This window comes from Schistocerca piceifrons, chromosome 1 (genome assembly GCF_021461385.2).
Source record: "Schistocerca piceifrons isolate TAMUIC-IGC-003096 chromosome 1, iqSchPice1.1, whole genome shotgun sequence".
Lineage (NCBI taxonomy): Eukaryota > Metazoa > Arthropoda > Insecta > Orthoptera > Acrididae > Schistocerca > Schistocerca piceifrons.
The window spans coordinates 1,061,899,510-1,061,919,521 of NC_060138.1; the positions used below are offsets into that span (position 1 = coordinate 1,061,899,510).

General features: G+C 41.5%; 1 protein-coding gene across 1 annotated transcript in view; it reads right to left on the bottom strand.

Moving 5' to 3' along the window:
- Window positions 1-286: 286 nt before the first annotated feature.
- LOC124751815 (ankyrin repeat and MYND domain-containing protein 2) overlaps window positions 287-20,012 on the bottom strand; it is a 45,474-nt gene continuing 25,748 nt past the window's right edge. Inside the window, exon 4 of the mRNA XM_047248991.1 lies at window positions 287-1,527. Within this exon, the coding sequence (XP_047104947.1) occupies window positions 820-1,527 (708 nt within the window). The 3' untranslated portion in view covers window positions 287-819. The remainder of the gene's footprint in view (window positions 1,528-20,012) is intronic.

Genomic DNA, 20,012 nt, shown 5'->3' on the forward strand with positions numbered 1-20,012 from the left:
TGATCACATATTGTTTAAGATAGCATTTGTGAATACTTCTTTCCTCACATCACAGACTTTTTCAGAAAATTATCTGGCAAATTAGCATTATCTACCAGTTAGAAATTAAATGCTGTTCCACTTGGAATTCTAATGTATATCTTTTTTTGTAATGAATTATTATTTACCAGGTCCATGTTACAGTAATGTTACTTTCTCCATCGCATGTAAAAATCTCATGCTGCAACATGTTTTATTAAGAACTTTTGTGTTTTATAATAATGCTCATTTTGATCAGGAATCTACTTTATTTTTAGAGTGGTACATCCAATTACCTTCTTGCTTATCATGTGAGAGATTGAGTTTATTTTTAATTCTTTATTGCTGAAACATTTCACATAATTTTCTGCATTGCTCCAACTTATCAAGACAAGTCTCTAATTAATTTAAAAGCTTTAGAAGCTTTTTATAATTATTCCAAGGTAACCATTAGGTAACATCACATACCACATAATTCATTATGTGTGTGTTAATCAACAGACAAGAAAGATCAGGACAAATAGTTATAGATACATAGCAACAGTTTTGACCATGTTGTCTATGGAATTTATCACACATTAGTTACTGAACTGCACTGTGAACATAAATTTCCTTTCTTTTTCTCTCTTAAGAGAAGGAAAGGAAAGGGACATACTTTACTTGCAATGGCCACATTATCCAATGTACAATGACAGTTAATCACATGTTACATACATAGAAATACAGAAAAAATGAAATGGTTCCCGTAATTAGAAAAAAAAGAGATTTTGTAAACCATTACAGTAAGCTATTCAACTTCCATTACTTCACTTGAAGACCCCTCAATTCTGAAGTTGGAGGACTAGCTGATGGTTTAGCCTTTATGGAAACTTGAGATAACCTTGTACATGCTTTCTTATGCATAAACCAATGGAGACGTTGACATTCTCTGTCACAATACTGAACTGCTTTACATTTAGAGCACTTCTTTGTCGCTCCTTCTTCACCACATGTTGAGCAGCAATGGGTGCCACTGTCTAAAAAGCCCCTCTGCCCATTGATGGCAGCAGAAATAATGCTCAGAGCAGAAGGGGAGTCCTGTTGAGCTAAACTTGTAACCATCTGGCGGAAAACTGTACATTCACGATATGGGAATTCACGAACACATTCTCTCAGAAAACTTTCCTGAAACTCTGGAGACCCATTGTCGCCACGCCCACATTTCAGCATTTTCCGAGCAAAGAGTTCCACAGGATCTGACCGCTTTTCTTCTGTATTCTCACTATCTTTAGTTTCATCTTTCTTTCTCTCCTGTTGTGCTGCTAATTGCCTTTTTCTACATCGGCCAATCTCAGCAACTACACATGACAAGTAATGGAATTTGAATGACATAACCTCATTTGCTTCAAATCCTCTCTTCATTTCTCTTTCACTCATGAGTTCCAAGATTTTCTGAACTTTCTCCAGATTCTCAGCTAATAAAGGTGCCTTCTGCAGATTCAGAGCAACCCTGACTGGATGAACATTTACCTGCAAAAGACGGAAATTTTTAAAACACTTTTGGATAACATAGACTGTAGGATGATGAAGGTAATGTGTACAGCAAAGGAAGAAATGATTTCTGTGATACAATTAAATACTGAAAAAAGAAAGTTTTCAAAGAATTATGTTACAATTAAAGTCATAAATGAATACTACAATGTTTGAGAAAGAATACTGTACTTACCAGCATCTAAAGCAGGAACAACTAGAGCAGAGCTTACTAAACACAGACTGAATATTTATTTTAAGAATTAGAGAAAAAAAAGAACAAAAAGTTAAGCATATGTTCTTTGGGGGAGGAAAAGTCAAAATGACACATCTATGATATCTGTACAATGTTTGGTTCTTGTGCAATGAATAATTGAAAGTGTTCGCAGAGTTTATGTACACCATGTACGTATGGATAAATTGGTTAACTGCATATCTTGTGATGTCACCTGGTTAGAAAAACCACAACAGCTTACAGCTTGAATCTTCTCTGCCATTTGGTCTAAAAGCAGTTTTATTCTTATCCTTTAAGAGGAGACGTGCAAAACGAAAAAATTTCAATGGCTCTCAGCATAACCTACCTTAGCAATTCATGGTGATAAAATTCACTAAGTATTGGGAAGGAAATCATTAAAATCTATAAAACATTTTAAGAGCATATGATTAGTGAAATGTAAACAGTATCTTTCCCATAACTCCATAATCAAGGTGATGAATCTGTAACAATCACGGACAATCCGTAATAGCTGGCAGTTCTGCAATTTTTGCAGTACCCCCCGAAACCCAAAATTACCTTTACACCCTCCAATTCTGTTCTGTTAAGAGTGCTGTATTGCATGCTACCTGCAAGGTAGTCTTGAAGTCAGTCACAAAGCTGGTCTGATAATCGGTAAACTATTGTTTTCTTCACTAACCAGCAATGCAGGATAGAGTCAAATGCCTTCCTGAGGTTGTGGAACATGGCATCAATCTAAGTGCCAATGTCTACAGCACTGTGGATCTTGCAGAGGAACAGAGGGAGCTGAGTTTTGCAAGATCTCCATGAAATCCATATTGATTTTTATAGTGGAGATTTTCATTCTAATCTCTGTACAATCTTACAGGTATCTCAACCGATTCTGATGACTTTCCACTACAAAGCAATTTTACTTTTTTCAGTCAATTATCTCAATATCTGCCAGTTCATACTGTGATTGAAAGGAGGAACCTTACTACGATCTTCTGCAGTGAAACTGTTTCCTGTATTTAAGCCTTCTCTGTTATTTTTCGTTTTGGTGCCATTATGGTCACTAAGTGCCTGAACACATGATTTCGTTTTGTTTTGTTTTTCCTATTTGTGCTCCATATCTTCATCATCAACCCTGTATATTTGATGTTGACTACTGAGATACTCTGCAGTTTTTACCCTGTCACTCAGCTAAGTAAAAATATTTTCCTAACTTAACATTCCTTACAATAGCCATAGACATAGCCACTATCACAAACTTACAATCACTGATACCCTCCTGTTAACTGAATGGAGAAGCTCACGTCTGTCTGTTGCTAGGAGGTCTAAGATGTTACCTTCATGAGTTGGTTCTCTAATGATCTGCTAGAAGTAATTTTTGGCCAAAACATTCAGAATAACGTCACACGAATCCCTAGCTCTTGAACCAGTTTTGATAGCATGCCTCTCCCAATCTATACATAGCAAGTTGGAGTCACCCCCTATTACAGCAGCATGATCAGGAAACTGATTGATGAAATTCTGCACTCTCTCTCCTAAGCATTCTACTACTACAGCTACTGATGCAAGTGGTCCATAAAAGCATTCAATTATCATTTTAGATTGGCCTTTGATGCTTAATACCACCCAGATTAATTCACATTCGTAATTCATCATAACCTTGCTTGATTTATGTAGTTTTTTTACGGTAATAAATACATTACCACCATTGGCAACTAACCTATCCATGCGATATATATTCCAATCTGAATTTTGCTACTCACCTCTGATTTCAACCAACTTTCTGTTCCTAATACTATCTGGCCATTATTACCTTCAATAAGCAATACTAATTCTGGAACCTTACCATGGACGTCCCTGCAGATTACTAGTACATATTAACCTTTTCTAGTTCCAAACCGCAGGGATGAGAATTTTCTGAAAATAACATGGCTAATGTATCTTAGATTTCGGCAGGCAACTGATCTCTGATATCAAGGGAGGGGGTTCCTCTAACCTAAGGAAAGCCCATGTGCATGCCACAAGTACTCTCCTATCCTAGTAATTGTTTCCTCCGTGTCATGCACACTTGACCTGTTAAGAGAAGCCCTACAACCTGATCGTGGAGGTTGAGAAATTTGTATATAATAACGTTTCCAAGTTGTCAGACTCTGGTTTAGCCCTTCCACTCTGCAGCACACTAGAGGACTGTGAACGGTCCTAGGTACGATGCTAAAGATAGAGAGCTTAGTCAGCACCATGCGTAAGATGCAAGCTGTCTTCACCAAATCGTCATCTGCCTATAGGAACTGAGGGTGGCCTTACAACCCAAGCAGCAGGCATCAGCTGTGCAAACATGTGCTACTATTTGCAGCTGGTCACAACCAGTGGGTTTGATAGCCATCACCAGAACGTCTTCCACATCTCTGAAAAGATCCTCTGACAAACATAGTGATTGCTCACTGGCATTCTTTCCCAAACTACCTGCTGTTTCCTTGAGGAGTTCCATTGCTTGCATACCATTGGAGCTTCCAATGACTAGCACATCCACCCTCTGCACTTGTTCAGACTGGATAGGAAAATCAACCACTGACCCAACAGGAAAGGTGTCCCGTGCTGGCTTACAAGTGTTATCAACACCAGGTAGCACCTCATACCTATTGCTAAGGCATAAGTGGTCAGCCAGCTCAAACTTTCACCTTCTGCGCAGACACACGCAATCCCATCAATATTAGCACTCACTCTCGGGTGACGACAGACCAATCCGATGCTGCTTTACAGAAGTCGCAGTGACAACCAGTTCACCAGGGGATTTCAATGGCACCACAGGTTTTGCAGGACTTGTCTGTGGTGCCCAATGTCACCAGAGGTTTGAGTGGTAGATAGATGCCTGCTGACTATGGCTAACGTAGTTTCCTGCTATTTACGGCAGTGGCCAATTCCCCTTGAGGCAGCACACAACAAGCATAGTCTCTGTCCACATAATACCATGTAAAAAACTTCATGAGATCTCAAAAAACACAAACAAGGCAATCTGGACTAACTAAGAAGGAACAAGCAGATCCCCACATAAGAGAAAATTACCCCGACAGTGGCGCTATGGATATTGAGATGCATGCAAGATATAAACGAGCAGAATAAACAAGCACTAAAATCTGCTCTGTAGAGTTCTTTAGGATTTCAGAATATTTATGAGTGTTACAAACTCACTACGAGACCAAAAGTTAATGTGCATGGTAAAAATGTACATTTAATAAATTCTACAGTGATTTGGTTCTCAATATGTTGCTGGGAAGCACTGCTTAAAGTAACACTAGTCTTGAGAGGCCACTATTTTTTGCAAGTCACATACAGGAAGGCCACAATTTATCATTTCCCAACAGTTTGTGGATGCCTTGCAAAATCTAGTGCTCAAATAAATAGGTGGTAGGCAAAATCAACCTTGTAACACAAGACTTAAAGCTACTAGATTTCATGCCCTATGTGGGCAGACTGTTTCATCTTAATCTCAAGCACAGAATATGTTTAATGAAAGTTATGATAATGAGGACCATAAAGTGTCAGAATAGGTTTAACTGTGTGTGTAGCGCATTTAGTATCTGTTCTTTACATTTTGATTCAAGTTTCACATTAATTACAAACTTTATAAAAAAGACACTATTGTTACAGCTTATGTATGAGAATTCTGCGAATTAATATTAATAATCATAATCATCAATATTAATTAAAATTTCATAACAAAGTGGGTAATTTATTTTTCCATAGGAAATGTAGGATGTTGATACTTGGTTAAAAACCAATCAAATCTGTGAGACTGATGGTTTGTCTACAAATCTGATTTTCACAAACATCTATTTTTTTCAAAACTCTGTGTCTGTGCTTTGGACCCTTGCAGTTCTCAGTGCCTTGTGTACGGGGTCTGTTCAAGAAAGTCCAGAATATTGGTAAGTTTGCACTAATGGTGCGTTGGAGCAAAATGCAGTTGGCATCCCTGCACTCACCTGTGTTTAATGTGTAACTGCCTGAACTTTCGTTGTTGTACATCTGTTACATATTGTTCAGTGCTGTATTGAATAGAACATTGTGTCACACACTCAGCAAATTTCGAGATGGCAGAGTTAGAGGAGCAATGCATCTGCATTAAATTTTGTGTGAAACTCGAGAAAACCATTTCAGAAACACACCAATGATGCAGGAAGCCTATAGTGATGAATGCTGAAGCCGTATTTGGTGTTATGAATGGTTCACATGGTTCAAAAATAGCCGGACAAAAGTTAATGATGACCTCATACAGGACGCCCTCCAATGTCTACCGATGACGCTCATCTTGGGAATATCAATGAAATTGTGCACGCCAATTGAAGACTGACAGTCTGAGAGATTGCAGAAGAACATTACATTTCAGTTAGATTATTTCATGAAATCCTGACACAGCATTTAGGAATGCATCATGTTGCTGACAAATTCTTCCTGAGGTTCATGAGTCAAGACTAGAAAGATCTTTGCCTCGTAATCTGTGAAGAGTTTTCAGATCACATAAATTAAAACATGACTTGACTTAAGAGAACCATAACTGGTGATGAGACATGGGTCCCTATGGCTACGATGTTGAGACCAAGGTTTAAACTTCACAATGGGTCAGTAAAGGTCCTCCAAGATGAAAAAAAAAGTTTGTCAGGTCATGTCAAATGTCAAAGCCATGCTGATAGTTTTCTTTGACTTTGACAGATTAGTTCATCATGAATTCGTGCCACAAGGACAAACTGTTAATAGATGGTACTATCAGGGCGTATTGCAACATCTGCAAGAAAATTTGAGAAGGAAATGGCCTGAAACATGGTGAGGCAATTCGTGGCTCTTATATCACAATAACGCACCCCCTACATTCATCCCTACTCGTGCATGACTATTCTACAAAAACCGAAATTATTGTGATGCCTCATCCTCTGTACTCTCCAGACCTGACACCAGCAGACATCTTTCTATTTCCAAAGTTGAAAACCTCACTGAAAGGACGAAGATTAGCAACAAAGGCGAGATACAAGAAAATTTGCAAACGGCGCTTCACGTGATCCATCAAGAGGTCTACCAAGACTACTTCAAGAAGTGGAATCAGTGTTGGGAGTGGTGTATCAATTGTGGAGGAGAGTATTTTGAAGGAGACCACACACAATAAGTAAAAGGTAATCGTAGAAAAATTTTGTGCACAAAGTTCTGGAATTGTTTGAACAGACCTTGTAGATCAACAACCGCATAACAGCATGTTGTTCCAATTTTAGAACAAAATACAGCAGTGATTCTGCGTGGCATGAATTTGACAAATCCTTCGTAGGTTTCTGGAGGTATGTGGCACCAGATGTCTATGCACAGGTCATGCAATTACCAGGAAATATGGGCCAGTGATTTGCACACATGGACCTGGTGCCTAATAGTATCAGTTAGTTGGCTGGAAGGTTAAAGGGACCAAACTACTAGGTTATTAGCCCCTTTTCCTCAGACACACAGGTCTAGTTTATATGAGGTAGATCAGAGAGAGCCTATCGTGCAAAACTCAGGAGAAGAAAACCACAAGGTCTACCAATGTTAGTGAAGCTGAGGTAGGGGATAGAAAGAAGAAAGGGAGACAGGATGAAAGGCAAGCAAGGTGCTCCGTCTAGCGAGCAGCCAGAAGCCCCTGAAAGCAGAGTACGATGAGGGGACATATATCCCCCAACCCCCGCCACTTATCAGAGGTACTCTATACTCTGAGATATCCTTAGAAAGACTAGTAACAAGGACAGGGCAAGAGAAGCACAGACACACAAAAGATGAACAAGTCTCACAGGCCATGCGAGAGGGAGGGGGGGGGGGGGGGGGGGGGGGGAAGAGTAGAACAGCATGTAGGGCGAGGACCGGGCTGCTGGACTACCAAGGCCAGACAGTGCAGCTCGGTCTGGGCAGAAGAGGCGACAGAGTGTTCTACCAACCCCTCAATAAGGTTAAACGGCCCTCACTTAAAGAGTTTCGTAAATGCCTGCTTCACGAATAAAACATAAAACTAAGTCAGCTGCTAGGGGATTGTTTTTTAACACAAGGGGTATCAAGTCAGGGAAATTAAAGTGTCCGGCACTGACCAAGAAAGGTTGATAAGGAGCCAGCAAAGGACGACAGAGTCCTTGCAAGACACCTCCATGGCGGACCTCCACAGATTCATAGTCTCCTTTACCACCCATAGTTTGGGTGAAAAAGTGAGTCGTTTCGTACTGCAGGCACCTAAAACTTAACAGCGTAATACCAATGGAGGTCTGTTTCCATAATACTAATCTCAAGAGTAAGTCTACTGGTAGCCAGTTTGGCCAGGTTATCAGCGAGTTCTTTCCCCGGGATCTTGACGTGGCCCAGGGTACAGACAAAGATCACTGAGCATCCATGCCGTTCAAGAGCATATAGGGAATCCTGGATAGCAATGACCAATGGATGGCAAGGGCAGCACTGGTTCAATAGCTTGCAACCAGCTCAAAGAGTTGTTGCAGATGACAAAAGAACCACTAGCACACGAACAAATATTCTCATGAGCACGAGAGATGGTTATCAACTCCACAGTGAGTTTATGTCCCGCATGAGTATAAGCAAAGCCTACATGATCAGTGACTAACGAGCCATCAGTGTATACTGCTTCCAAACCCTAGGACGCGTCAAGATTGAGAAAAATTGGCAGTGGAGGCCTCGGATGCACCGAGTCTTTTGGACCTTGCGACAGGTCAAGATGAAGCTCTGGCTTGTAGTGAAATTGCGTGCTTATGGAATATCATCTCAGTTATGTGACTGGATTCGTGATTTCCTGTCAGAGAGTTTGCAATTCGTAGTAATTGATGGAAAGTCTTTGAGAAAGACATAAGTGATTTCTAGTGTTCCCAAAGATAGTGTTAGAGGCCCTTTGCTGTTTCGTATCTATATAAACAATTTGGGAGACAATCTGAGCAGCCGTCTTACGTTGTTTGCAGATGGCGCTGTTGTTTATCAACTAGTAAAGTCATCAGCACATCAAAACAAACTGCAAAACGATTTAGAAAAGATATCTGTATGGTGTGAAAATTGGCAATTGACCCTAAATAATAAAAAGTGTGAGGTCAACCACATGAGTGCTAAAAGGAATCCGTTAAACTTTGGTTACACGATAAATCAGTCAAATCCGAAGAGCGTAAATTCAACTAAATACCTAGGATTTACAATTACGAACAACTTAAATTGGGAGGAATACACAGAAAATGTTGTGGGGAATACTAACCAAAGACAGCGTTTTATTGGCAGGACACTTAGAAATTGAAACAGATCTACTGAGGAGACTGCCTGCACTACACTTGTCCGTTAGGACTGACGGAGTACATTGAAAAAGTCCGAAGAAAGGCAGCATGTTTTGCATTATCGCAAAATATGGGAGAGTGTGTCACTAAAATGATACAGGATTTGGGATGGACATCAATAAAACAAAGGCGTTTTTCTTTGCAGAGCGATCTTCTCGTGAAATTTCAATCACCATCTTTCTTCTCCAAATGCGAAAATATTTTGTTGACGCCGACCTACAAACGGAGAAACAATCACCATGATAAAATAAGGGAAATCAGAGCTCATACAGTTATTGGCATCATGTTCTGGATGAAAATCTGGGGTGGAGCCCGGAGAACCCACACGTGTAAGGTAGCACAGATGTGCTGTCATAAGCCTTTTGCAGATCAAAGAAGACAGGTATAAGGTGTTGACGTTAGGCAAAAGCTGTTTGGGTAAATCAGATTATCAGTAGTGAAACGGCCTTTGTGAAAACCACTCTGAGACAGGGCCAGAAGATTCTGAGACTCAGTGAGCCAACACAGCAGCTAGCGTGCCTTGCGTCCAGCAACATACAAAGAACTTTATTGAGACTTATTGGGTGATAACTAACCATCTCAGAGTGTGCTTACCCAGTTTCCATACTGCAACAATGATGCTTTCTCACCACTGCGACGGGAACTTGCACTCACTCAAGATGCAGTTAAAGATGGCAAGGATATGGCGCTGACAGTCCCCTGTTAGGTGCTTGATCATTTGGTTGTGGATGTGGTTTGGGCCTGGGGATGTATCAGGGCAGTGGGCTAGGACACTGACAAATTCTCACTCACTAAATGGAGCATTATATGGCTCCATGTGGTGTGCAGTAAAAGATAATTGCTTTCACTCCAACCGCTGTTTTAAGACACAAAAGGCAGGTTGATAACGCTCAAATGCTGAAGCTTGAGCACAGTGCAGAGTAAAATGTTTGGCGACAGCTTGTGGGTCAGTTTAGACAGTGCCCTAAAGATAATACGAGGTACACCTACAAGTGTTTCGTATCCACAGAGACTTCCGACCTTAGGCCAAACCAGCAAAGGAAAGGTAAGTGGTCCGATGGCTGAAACACACATTCCCAGCATTCTCACTTCTGTCTTTTTATATGGTGGCGGACCCACGCACGGAGCTGATTAAAGGCAATGAGGTTCTCCATCAATTGGTGCCCCTTATGGCTTAGTGAGCCTGCCCACGATGCTGAATGGCCTCTGTGATTTGCGAGAACTGCTAAAGTACTGACTTCTGTCGGGGTGAGCCTGAGGAATAGGGGATTGCCGATAGAATGGCTGTAGTTACGTTCTGGACTACCTCATTGATATCTCTCTATGGTGAAGAGTCAAGGGCAACAGCAAAGCTGAACATAACCCAGTCAGCAATGTTGAGAGCTCATCTGGGCAGGCATCCAGGGGAGTGATGTTGAGGGAGGAACAGGAAGATCAGGAAGTGATCACTACCACACAGGTCATCGTGAACTCTGCAGCACATGGATGGGAGAAGACAAGGTTTGCAAATGGAAAGGTCAATTTGGTCAAGAAAGTCCTGTCCATCACACTGAAGTTTGTGGCGGTACCAGTACCAAAGGGGCAAAGGTCAAGTTGTGCCAGTAAATTTTCAAGGTCTTTATTGCGGTCAGTGACCATGGTTCCACACAACAAAGGATTATGGGCACTGCAATCACCCAAGATTAGGAAAGGTGGGGGGAGCTGAGACACCAATGCAAACAGTATGTTCCAAGACACTTCACCATCGGAAGGGAGGTAAACCCCCCAGATGGTAATTACCTGAAATGCTCTTACATGAACAACCACATCCTCCAGAAGTATATTAAGAGACGCGAGTTCACTATACAGGGTGATTCAAATAGAATACCACAACTTTAAAAATGTGTATTTAATGAAAGAAACATAATATAACCTTCTGTTATACATCATTACAAAGAGTATTTAAAAAGGTTTTTTTTTCACTCAAAAACAAGTTCAGAGATGTTCAATATGGCCCCCTCCAGACACACGAGCAATATCAACCCGATACTCCAACTCGTTCTACACTATCTGTAGCATATCAGGCGTAACAGTTTGGATAGCTGCTGTTATTTCTCGTTTCAAATCATCAATGGTGGCTGGGAGAGGTGGCCGAAACACCATATCCTTAACATACCCCCATAAGAAAAAATCGCAGGGGGTAAGATCAGGGCTTCTTGGAGGCCAGTGATGAAGTGCTCTGTCACGGGCTGCCTGGCGGCCAATCCATCGCCTCGGGTAGTTGACGTTCAGGTAGTTACGGACAGATAAGTGCCAATGTGGTGGCGCTCCATCCTGCTGAAATATGAATTATTGTGCTTCTTGTTCGAGCTGAGGGAACAGCCAATTCTCTAACATCTCCAGATACTGTAGTCCAGTTACAGTAGCACCTTCGAAGAAAAAGGGACCAAAAACTTTATTGGCTGAAAGGGCACAGAAAACGTTCACCTTAGGCCAGTCACGTTCATACTGAGTTGTTTTTTCCCGCGGATTCTCAGTGCCCCATATACAGACATTGTGACGGTTGACTTTCCCGTTAGTGTGGAAAGTTGCTTCATCACTAAACACAATCTTTGAAACGAAAGATTCATCTGTTTCCATTTGAGCAAGGATAAAAATCACAGAAATCGATTCTTTTAATCTTATCAGCTGCAGACAGTGCTTGAACCAATTTCAGACAATAAGGTTTCATAACTAACCTCTTTTGTAGGACTCTCCATACAGTTGATTGTGGAATTTGCAGCGCTCTCTGCTAGCTCTGCGAGGCGATTTTCCTGGGCTGCGAACAAATGCTTGCTGGATGCGTGCTACATTTTCATCACTCGTTCTTGGCCGTCCAGAACTTTTCCCTTTGCACAAACACCCATTCTCTGTAAACTGTTTATACCAACGTTTAATACACCACCTATCAGGAGGTTTAACACCATACTTCGTTCGCAATACACGCTGAACAACTGTTGTCGATTCATTTCTGCCGTACTCAATAACACAAAAAGCTTTCTGTTGAGCGGTCGCCATCTTAGCATCAAGTGACGCTGACGCCTAGTCAACAGCGCCTCAAGCGAACAAATGTACAACTAAATGAAACTTTATAGCTCCCTTAATTCGCCGACAGATAGTGCTTAGCTCTGCCTTTTGTCGTTGCAGAGTTTTAAGTTCCTAAAGTTGTGGTATTCTTTTTGAATCATCCTGTATAGTGTGTCTAGAATATATGTGCAAACTCCGCCTGACACACTGTCATAGGCAGCATGATTCTTATAATATCCCCAATACCCATGAAGGGTTGGGGTCTGCATTCCTGAAAACCAAGTCTCCTGAAGAGCAATTCAGAAGGCAGGTGAAGTGCTTAAAGGACGTCATAGCTTAGCAAGGTGGTGGAAAAAAACCACTACAATTCCACTGGAGAATAATGATGATGATGATGATGATGATGAGGATGTACATGAAGGGACTAGGGGGGCAGTTTATGCCTTAGGGTCATCTGCTACCACTGGTTGAGGGGTTCTGGCATCAACATACATAGGTCTCAAGTTCCATTGTGTAGTGTGAACGAGGACCTCAGAGGGGTGCTGGAATCTCCGCCTCGGCCACTGTAGCGGAACAGGCGGGATCTGGTCGTGCGGGGGCTATTGGGATGTTGTCCTTCTTGGAGGACTTTTTCTTGTCATTCCTCTCCTCTCCACTCCTTAAAGGATTACGATGATTGCGAGGGTTTCTCTGAATCAGTTTCAGGTAAAGACGATGATCGCAAAGCCCTGCGAGCAGCAGCCTGCATCTCCTTCAGCCACTGGCTGGAGTCTGGTTGTAGATCAGTGGAAACCTTGGAAAAAATGTGTCACGAGAGACCCCTTCCTGGTGACAGAAACCAGAGGAAGATAATTAGTCTCCAGCTGGGAGGTGGGGACCGATGTCCCTGGTGGGTGGGAAGCCATTGATCCTGAACAGCAAGAGGAGAGCCCCCAGCCATCATGGGGCCAGGCATGGCTGAGTGGCCCTGAGAGTCCACTGGAGGAGGTTTAATGGACAGGAGTACCGTCACCAAAGGAGGCGATGTCATCGTAGCTGCAACATATGACACTGACTGACATACTGGGTGCAACCGCTTTTACTTCCCCTTAACTTCTTGGTAACTGAGTTTGTCCAAGTATTGTACTTTCTTTTCTCTTTGGAAAACAGTGAAATCTGGTGAGCAGGGAGTATGCTGCTTTCCACAGGTGGCAGGGGGGGGGGGGGGGGGGGGAGGTGTAGAGGGAATGTTTGCATGCAGTGAGACTGTCCACAATCTCTTAAAGGGGAGTGGGGAGGGGGCAGGGGCTATGTGTGGAGGGGGCACGTACAGTTCCACACTACATCGGTATACCATCACACTGAACTTTTCAGGCAATGAATCACCCTCAAAGGCCACGATGAAGGCACCGCTAGCAACCCTACTGTCCTTTGGCCTCCTACGTACACAACAGACAAACTGTACACCCCATTGCTCCAAGGTGGCATGTAGCTCATTCGCTCACATTGATCTTGCACGCACACTGGGATATTTTATGCTCTTTCCAAATTACTTACGTAGCATTATCAGATGGTATGAGCAGGTCTCTGTGGAAAATTATTTCCTGAACTACATTTAGGCTGTTATGGGGAGTAACAGACACCAGTAAGTATGTTACCCAGTTTGCATTTGTGTTTGTGTCTGATCAAAATTGACCCTCCTTTCATTTTAGAGATGGCTGCCACTTCTCCAAACTTGTCTTCTAAGTTCTCCACAAAGAACAATGGCTTTATGGCCAAGAAGGAATCACCATCAATCATTGTACAAACCAAGTATAGTGGGGAGTATTGCTCTGCTTGCCGCTTAGCCCTACATTCCTGCCATGGCATAGCGAGGGAAGGGAACATTTTAGGGTCGTACCTCTCTGCACTGAACGAAGACTGTCCTTTCATAGAGACTGCTGGGGCCATATGGCTACCAGCGGGAGATAACTTCATATGTTTCATTTGCGGCTGATCTGCCATGGTGTCACCCCCTACAAACGGGGGCTCTTCCCATGGGTGTCAACCAGCCTCAGCCAATAAGTCTTGGAGTCCCCATGCCCCAGCCACGATGGGCACATACTCATTGGCATACATGGGGAGTTTTCAGCTCAGGCATTATCAGTGCAACCAATGCATGTTCATGGGGCTACCACCATGCAAGTTCTTGATGTGTCTGCACCTCTTGCAGCCCTCACACACACACACACACACACACACACACACACACACACACACACACACACACACACACAGAGATGGACACTAACAAAATAAGCCATCCATATTGTTGCAGTAAGTACATCTACATCTACATCTACATTGATACTCCGCAAGCCACCCAACGGTGTGTGGCGGAGGGCACTTTACGTGCCACTGTCATTACCTCCCTTTCCTGTTCCAGTCGCGTATGGTTCGCGGGAAGAACGACTGTCTGAAAGCCTCCGTGCGCGCTCTAATCTCTCTAATTTTACATTCGTGATCTCCTCGGGAGGTATAAGTAGGGGGAAGCAATATATTCGACACCTCATCCAGAAACGCACCCTCTCGAAACCTGGCGAGCAAGCCACACCGCGATGCAGAGCGCCCCTCTTGCAGAGTCTGCCACTTGAGTTTATTAAACATCTCCGTAACGCTATCACGGTTACCAAATAACCCTGTGACGAAACGCGCTGCTCTTCTTTGGATCTTCTCTATCTCCTCCGTCAGACCGATCTGGTACGGATCCCACACTGATGAGCAATACTCAAGTATGGGTCGAACGAGTGTTTTGTAAGCCACCTCCTTTGTTGATGGACTACATTTTCTAAGCACTCTCCCAATGAATCTCAACCGGGTACCCGCCTTACCAACAATTAATTTTATATGATCATTCCACTTCAAATCGTTCCGCACGCATACTCCCAGATATTTTACAGAAGTAACTGCTACCAGTGTTTGTTCCGCTATCATATAATCATACAATAAAGGATCCTTCTTTCTATGTATTCGCAATACATTACATTTGTCTATGTTAAGGGTCAGTTGCCACTCCCTGCACCAAGTGCCTATCCGCTGCAGATCTTCCTGCATTTCGCTACAATTTTCTAATGCTGCAACTTCTCTGTATACTACAGCATCATCCGCGAAAAGCCGCATGGAACTTCCGACACTATCTACTAAGTCATTTATATATATTGTGAAAAGCAATGGTCCCACAACACTCCCCTGTGGCACGCCAGAGGTTACTTTAACGTCTGTAGACGTCTCTCCATTGATAACAACATGCTGTGTTCTGTTTGCTAAAAACTCTTCAATCCAGCCACACAGCTGGTCTGATATTCCGTAGGCTCTTACTTTGTTTATCAGGCGACAGTGCGGAAGTAAAAAACTAAATTTTCCATCCATATCAACAGAAACAATAGTCATGGTGATACATTAAAGAGTGTTCCATCATCTTGTCACAGAGCCAGCAACAAGCATTATGCTAGAAATAGTGATGTAACTTCCAGAAAACGATCTGAAGATGAAACTGAAAAGGTTCGAAAACTGGTTCATAGAATAATAAATACCTATTAAAAATGTGAATGGTTGCACTTTTACATATTTACACTTAATTAACAATCACAGGTTCTAAAATATTCATAATGGTTAAGCATAACCATAACCTAAATACTTCTTGCACTAAGGACAAAATAATGCAGATGAAGATTTAAATGAAAGAATGGTTTACAAGCAGGCCTATAACGAAATTTAAAAAAAAAAATGATAAATAGACATAATGAACACAGTAATGTGGAAAAAAACAGGGTGATAAAACAAAAGAAATTAAATCAAAATTAATACATAAAACTAATTAAAAGCAAAAAAAAATGAGGATCAAAGTCATTTTGATAAATATTTATTCACCCGGCAAGATTCGAACCCTCAACCTCCAGCATATTAGCAGGATATCCATTACACCATGCAACAAAACTATTTGACGCAACATTTTTAACGATATTGACTGACACAAACAACTCAGAAATTGCTTTTTTTTTTCAATTACTTGCAAATGAGAGCCCACCAAGGTGAATAGTAGTTGCTATGTGTGATACATGGGATCTTTACATACATAACCATATAGATGGTTTCAAAATATTAATATATATGATATTTCTGAATTTTGCACACCAACTTGGAAAATGTTAACAGAGAAATCATACAGCATCCACATTGATATTAATGCATGTGGTATCAAATCACACTTCAGTAATCTGGCATAAGCAAGCAAATGACTGGATAGAACAGATCTTCCTTAGGTGGCTGCTCTGAAACTGCACATTTTTATTACAAATAAACAGCTACTTGCTGATATTAGAATCTCAATTTCTGTTGAGATAGCAAGAACAGAGCAAAGAATGTGGAGCTGTATTCAGTTTTTTTATTTATTTCTTTTTTTATTACAACTGTTTTCATGGAAACATTCGATAAAAGTTTGGAAGAGTATCCTCCTAGTGGCACTGACGTATTGAAATCTTGTCCTTTATGTTCATACGAATTGGAGACAACCTTTCCAAGCATTAAAAAAAAAAAAAAAAAAAAAGTTTTCACATATCAGAGAGCCATTTACACCAGACAATTTAATATTTAGAAATGTGCTGTAATGAATCAACTATAGTTATTAACATAATGATATTATTACTGTTGGTAATAAAATGTTTGAATTACTTTGCTGTATCTATTTTTTATTACTAGGGCCAAGAAAATTTCGCGCAAGTGAGAAAGTGAAAAAGAGCTGAAAGCTGCAATTTTTAGTGGCGTAACACAAAATTGGCAATTTTTATGAAGGATCACAAAATCTGGCATTTTTTCCTTGCTCCCGTGTAAAACTGTCATAAATCTGAAGACGGCAGTTTTCTAATGCTGGTAACTGATAGTTACTGATTGCTAAAACTACGAGGTGCATTCAAGTTCTAAGGCCTCCGATTTTTTTACTAATTAACTACTCACCCGAAATCGATGAAACTGGTGTTACTTCTCGACGTAATCGCCCTGCAGACGTACACATTTTTCACAACGCTGACGCCATGATTCCATGGCAGCGGCGAAGGCTTCTTTAGGAGTCTGTTTTGAACACTGGAAAATCAATAGCAGCACGGCTGGTGAATGTGCAGCCACGGAGAGTGTCTTTCATTGTTGGAAAAAGCCAAAAGTCACTAGGAGCCAGGTCAGGTGAGTAGGGAGCATGAGGAATCACTTCAAAGTTGTTATCACGAAGAAACTGTTGCGTAACGTTAGCTCGATGTGCGGGTGCGTTGTCTTGGTGAAACAGCACACGCGCAGCCCTTCCCGGACGTTTTTGTTGCAGTGCAGGAAGGAATTTGTTCTTCAAAACATTTTCGTAGGATGCACCTGTTACCGTAGTGCCCTTTGGAACGCAATGGGTAAGGATTACGCCCTCGCTGTCCCAGAACATGGACACCATCATTTTTTCAGCACTGGCGGTCACCAAAATTTTTTTGGTGGCAGTGAATCTGTGTGCTTCCATTGAGCTAACTGGCGCTTTGTTTCTGGATTGAAAAATGGCATCCACGTCTCATCCATTGTCACAACCGACGAAAAGAAAGCCCCATTCATGCTGTCGTTGCGCGTCAACATTGCTTGGCAACATGCCACACGGGCAGCCATGTGGTCGTCCGTCAGCATTCGTGGCACCCACCTGGATGACACTTTTCGCATTTTCAGGTCGTCATGCAGGATTGTGTGCACAGAACCCACAGAAACGCCAACTCTGGAGGCGATCTGTTCAACAGTCATTCGGCGATCCCCCAAAACAATTCTCTCCTCTTTCTCGATCATGTCGTCAGACCGGCTTGTGCGAGCCCGAGGTTGTTTCGGTTCGTTGTCACACGATGTTCTGCCTTCATTAAACTGTCGCACCCACGAACGCACTTTCGACACATCCATAACTCCATCACCACATGTCTCCTTCAACTGTCGATGAATTTCAATTGGTTTCACACCACGCAAATTCAGAAAATGAATGATTGCACGCTGTTCAAGTAAGGAAAACGTCGCCATTTTAAGTATTTAAAACAGTTCTCATTCCCGCCGCTGGCGGTAAAATTCCATCTGCTGTACGGTGCTGCCATCTCAGGGACGTATTGACAATGAACGCGGCCTCATTTTAAAGCAATGCGCATGTTTCTATCTCTTTCCAATCCGGAGAAAAAAAATCGGAGGCCTTAGAACTTGAATGCACCTCGTAGATTTAGACTTCTTCTCAGTGCTGAAAATTCTGCATTATTTTACAATGACAGTTATTTTCCACATAAAAGACAATGATTAGAGGTAATGTTACATGAAACTACTCTACTTCCAATTATATCTATTCCAGTAACAGTTTTAGTTACCAATGTAACATTTCCAGACACTTCTGCAAAAATTACTGCACAAAAATGGTTCACTTTTGTGAGATTTCCAATGCAGTTCATACAAGTACACATTTTCATAGCACAAAAATATGAATATGAAGAACACCAAATATGGCACTTTAGATGAGCAAACACGTAAGTCAACATGGTGTCAGGTCACTTTCCAACCCCACCTAAGTCCCAGTCTGTGTAACAGATGCACTGTCATCACAAACTTCACTCGGAATGTAGCAAAAATAATACTGAATAAATATGGAAATAAAAATTTCAGTGTTCCCTTTTTACCACCAGAAACAAATGAGCATGGCACTGTGTCCTGTGCTGACTGACTGACCAAGCAGGAGACATTGATTTTTGTATTCAATTGATACACCGCATTAAAGTTTCTCCAAAGTGCATCATTTCTGGTATTATCTGATGTGCAAAAGATCAATAAATCTTACATCACTAATAAAACCATTATCTGAATCCAAATTAAAATTGAAAATTATTGTCGGAAAATTAATTTTTGATGTTTAAACCAGAAAGATTTTGAGAAATATAAAAGGCTGAACACCTCAGGCAGAGGTGAAGGAAACTGAAATGCATTGGGTCACATCTTCAAACGAGCCTAACATTTCTCATGGCCATACATCCACTCTGTGTTAACAGCTGTAAGTTCTTGTTTCAACCATGGGATGACGGTAAACTCTATTAACACTGAAGTGGCAAAGAGTCTGTTAAGTGTACCTATAATGGTAAGTCTCAGCTATGTATGATATTCTAGAAGAAAACAAATCCCTTCATAATTTAGTGAAGAAGCAACTTTCCCTGCCAGCAAGATATACGGACACAGTCAAATGTCTAGTGCTGTGCTTTAGGCATTTTGTTTTTCTTGTTTAAATTTAGGTTCCAGGCAGCTGTCTCCAAACTAAAGCAAAGTGTTGACAGGTTGGCAACATAATATCTCAGAACAGAACTTCGAAGTCATGACAATTTCTTTCAAAAAACTTAACAGTATATCTGCTCAAACAGTCCATGTGTATACTGCCGGTTCATAGTGTTCCAACGGGCACAATATTTCAGTGATCAGACATGTCGCCATCATCAGGTGCGCTGACAAACTGAGCTCCTGAGGGCAGGCGGTCGAAGAGAGCGGCCCATGGGGAGGAGGGGATTTAAATCGGCCACCCGCCCTCAGGACCTCAGTTCGTCAGTGCATCTGATGATGGCGAAATGTCTGATCGCCAAAATATTGTGCCCGTTGGACACTATGAACCAGCAGTATACCCGTGGACTGTTCGAGCAACAAATACGCCGCCAGGAGGAACTGAAGAGTCACATCTTAACAGTATATGGTTATAAAATTATTATTATTTTTTTAAATTAACAGATAATGAATTTAATATAAATAACCTGTTTTTAATCATGTAAACAAATGAGCCTAATGATGTCAATAAATATAAATAACATAAATTATTTTTTTCTTTTAATTCTGTAAATCCTGGCTATAACAAC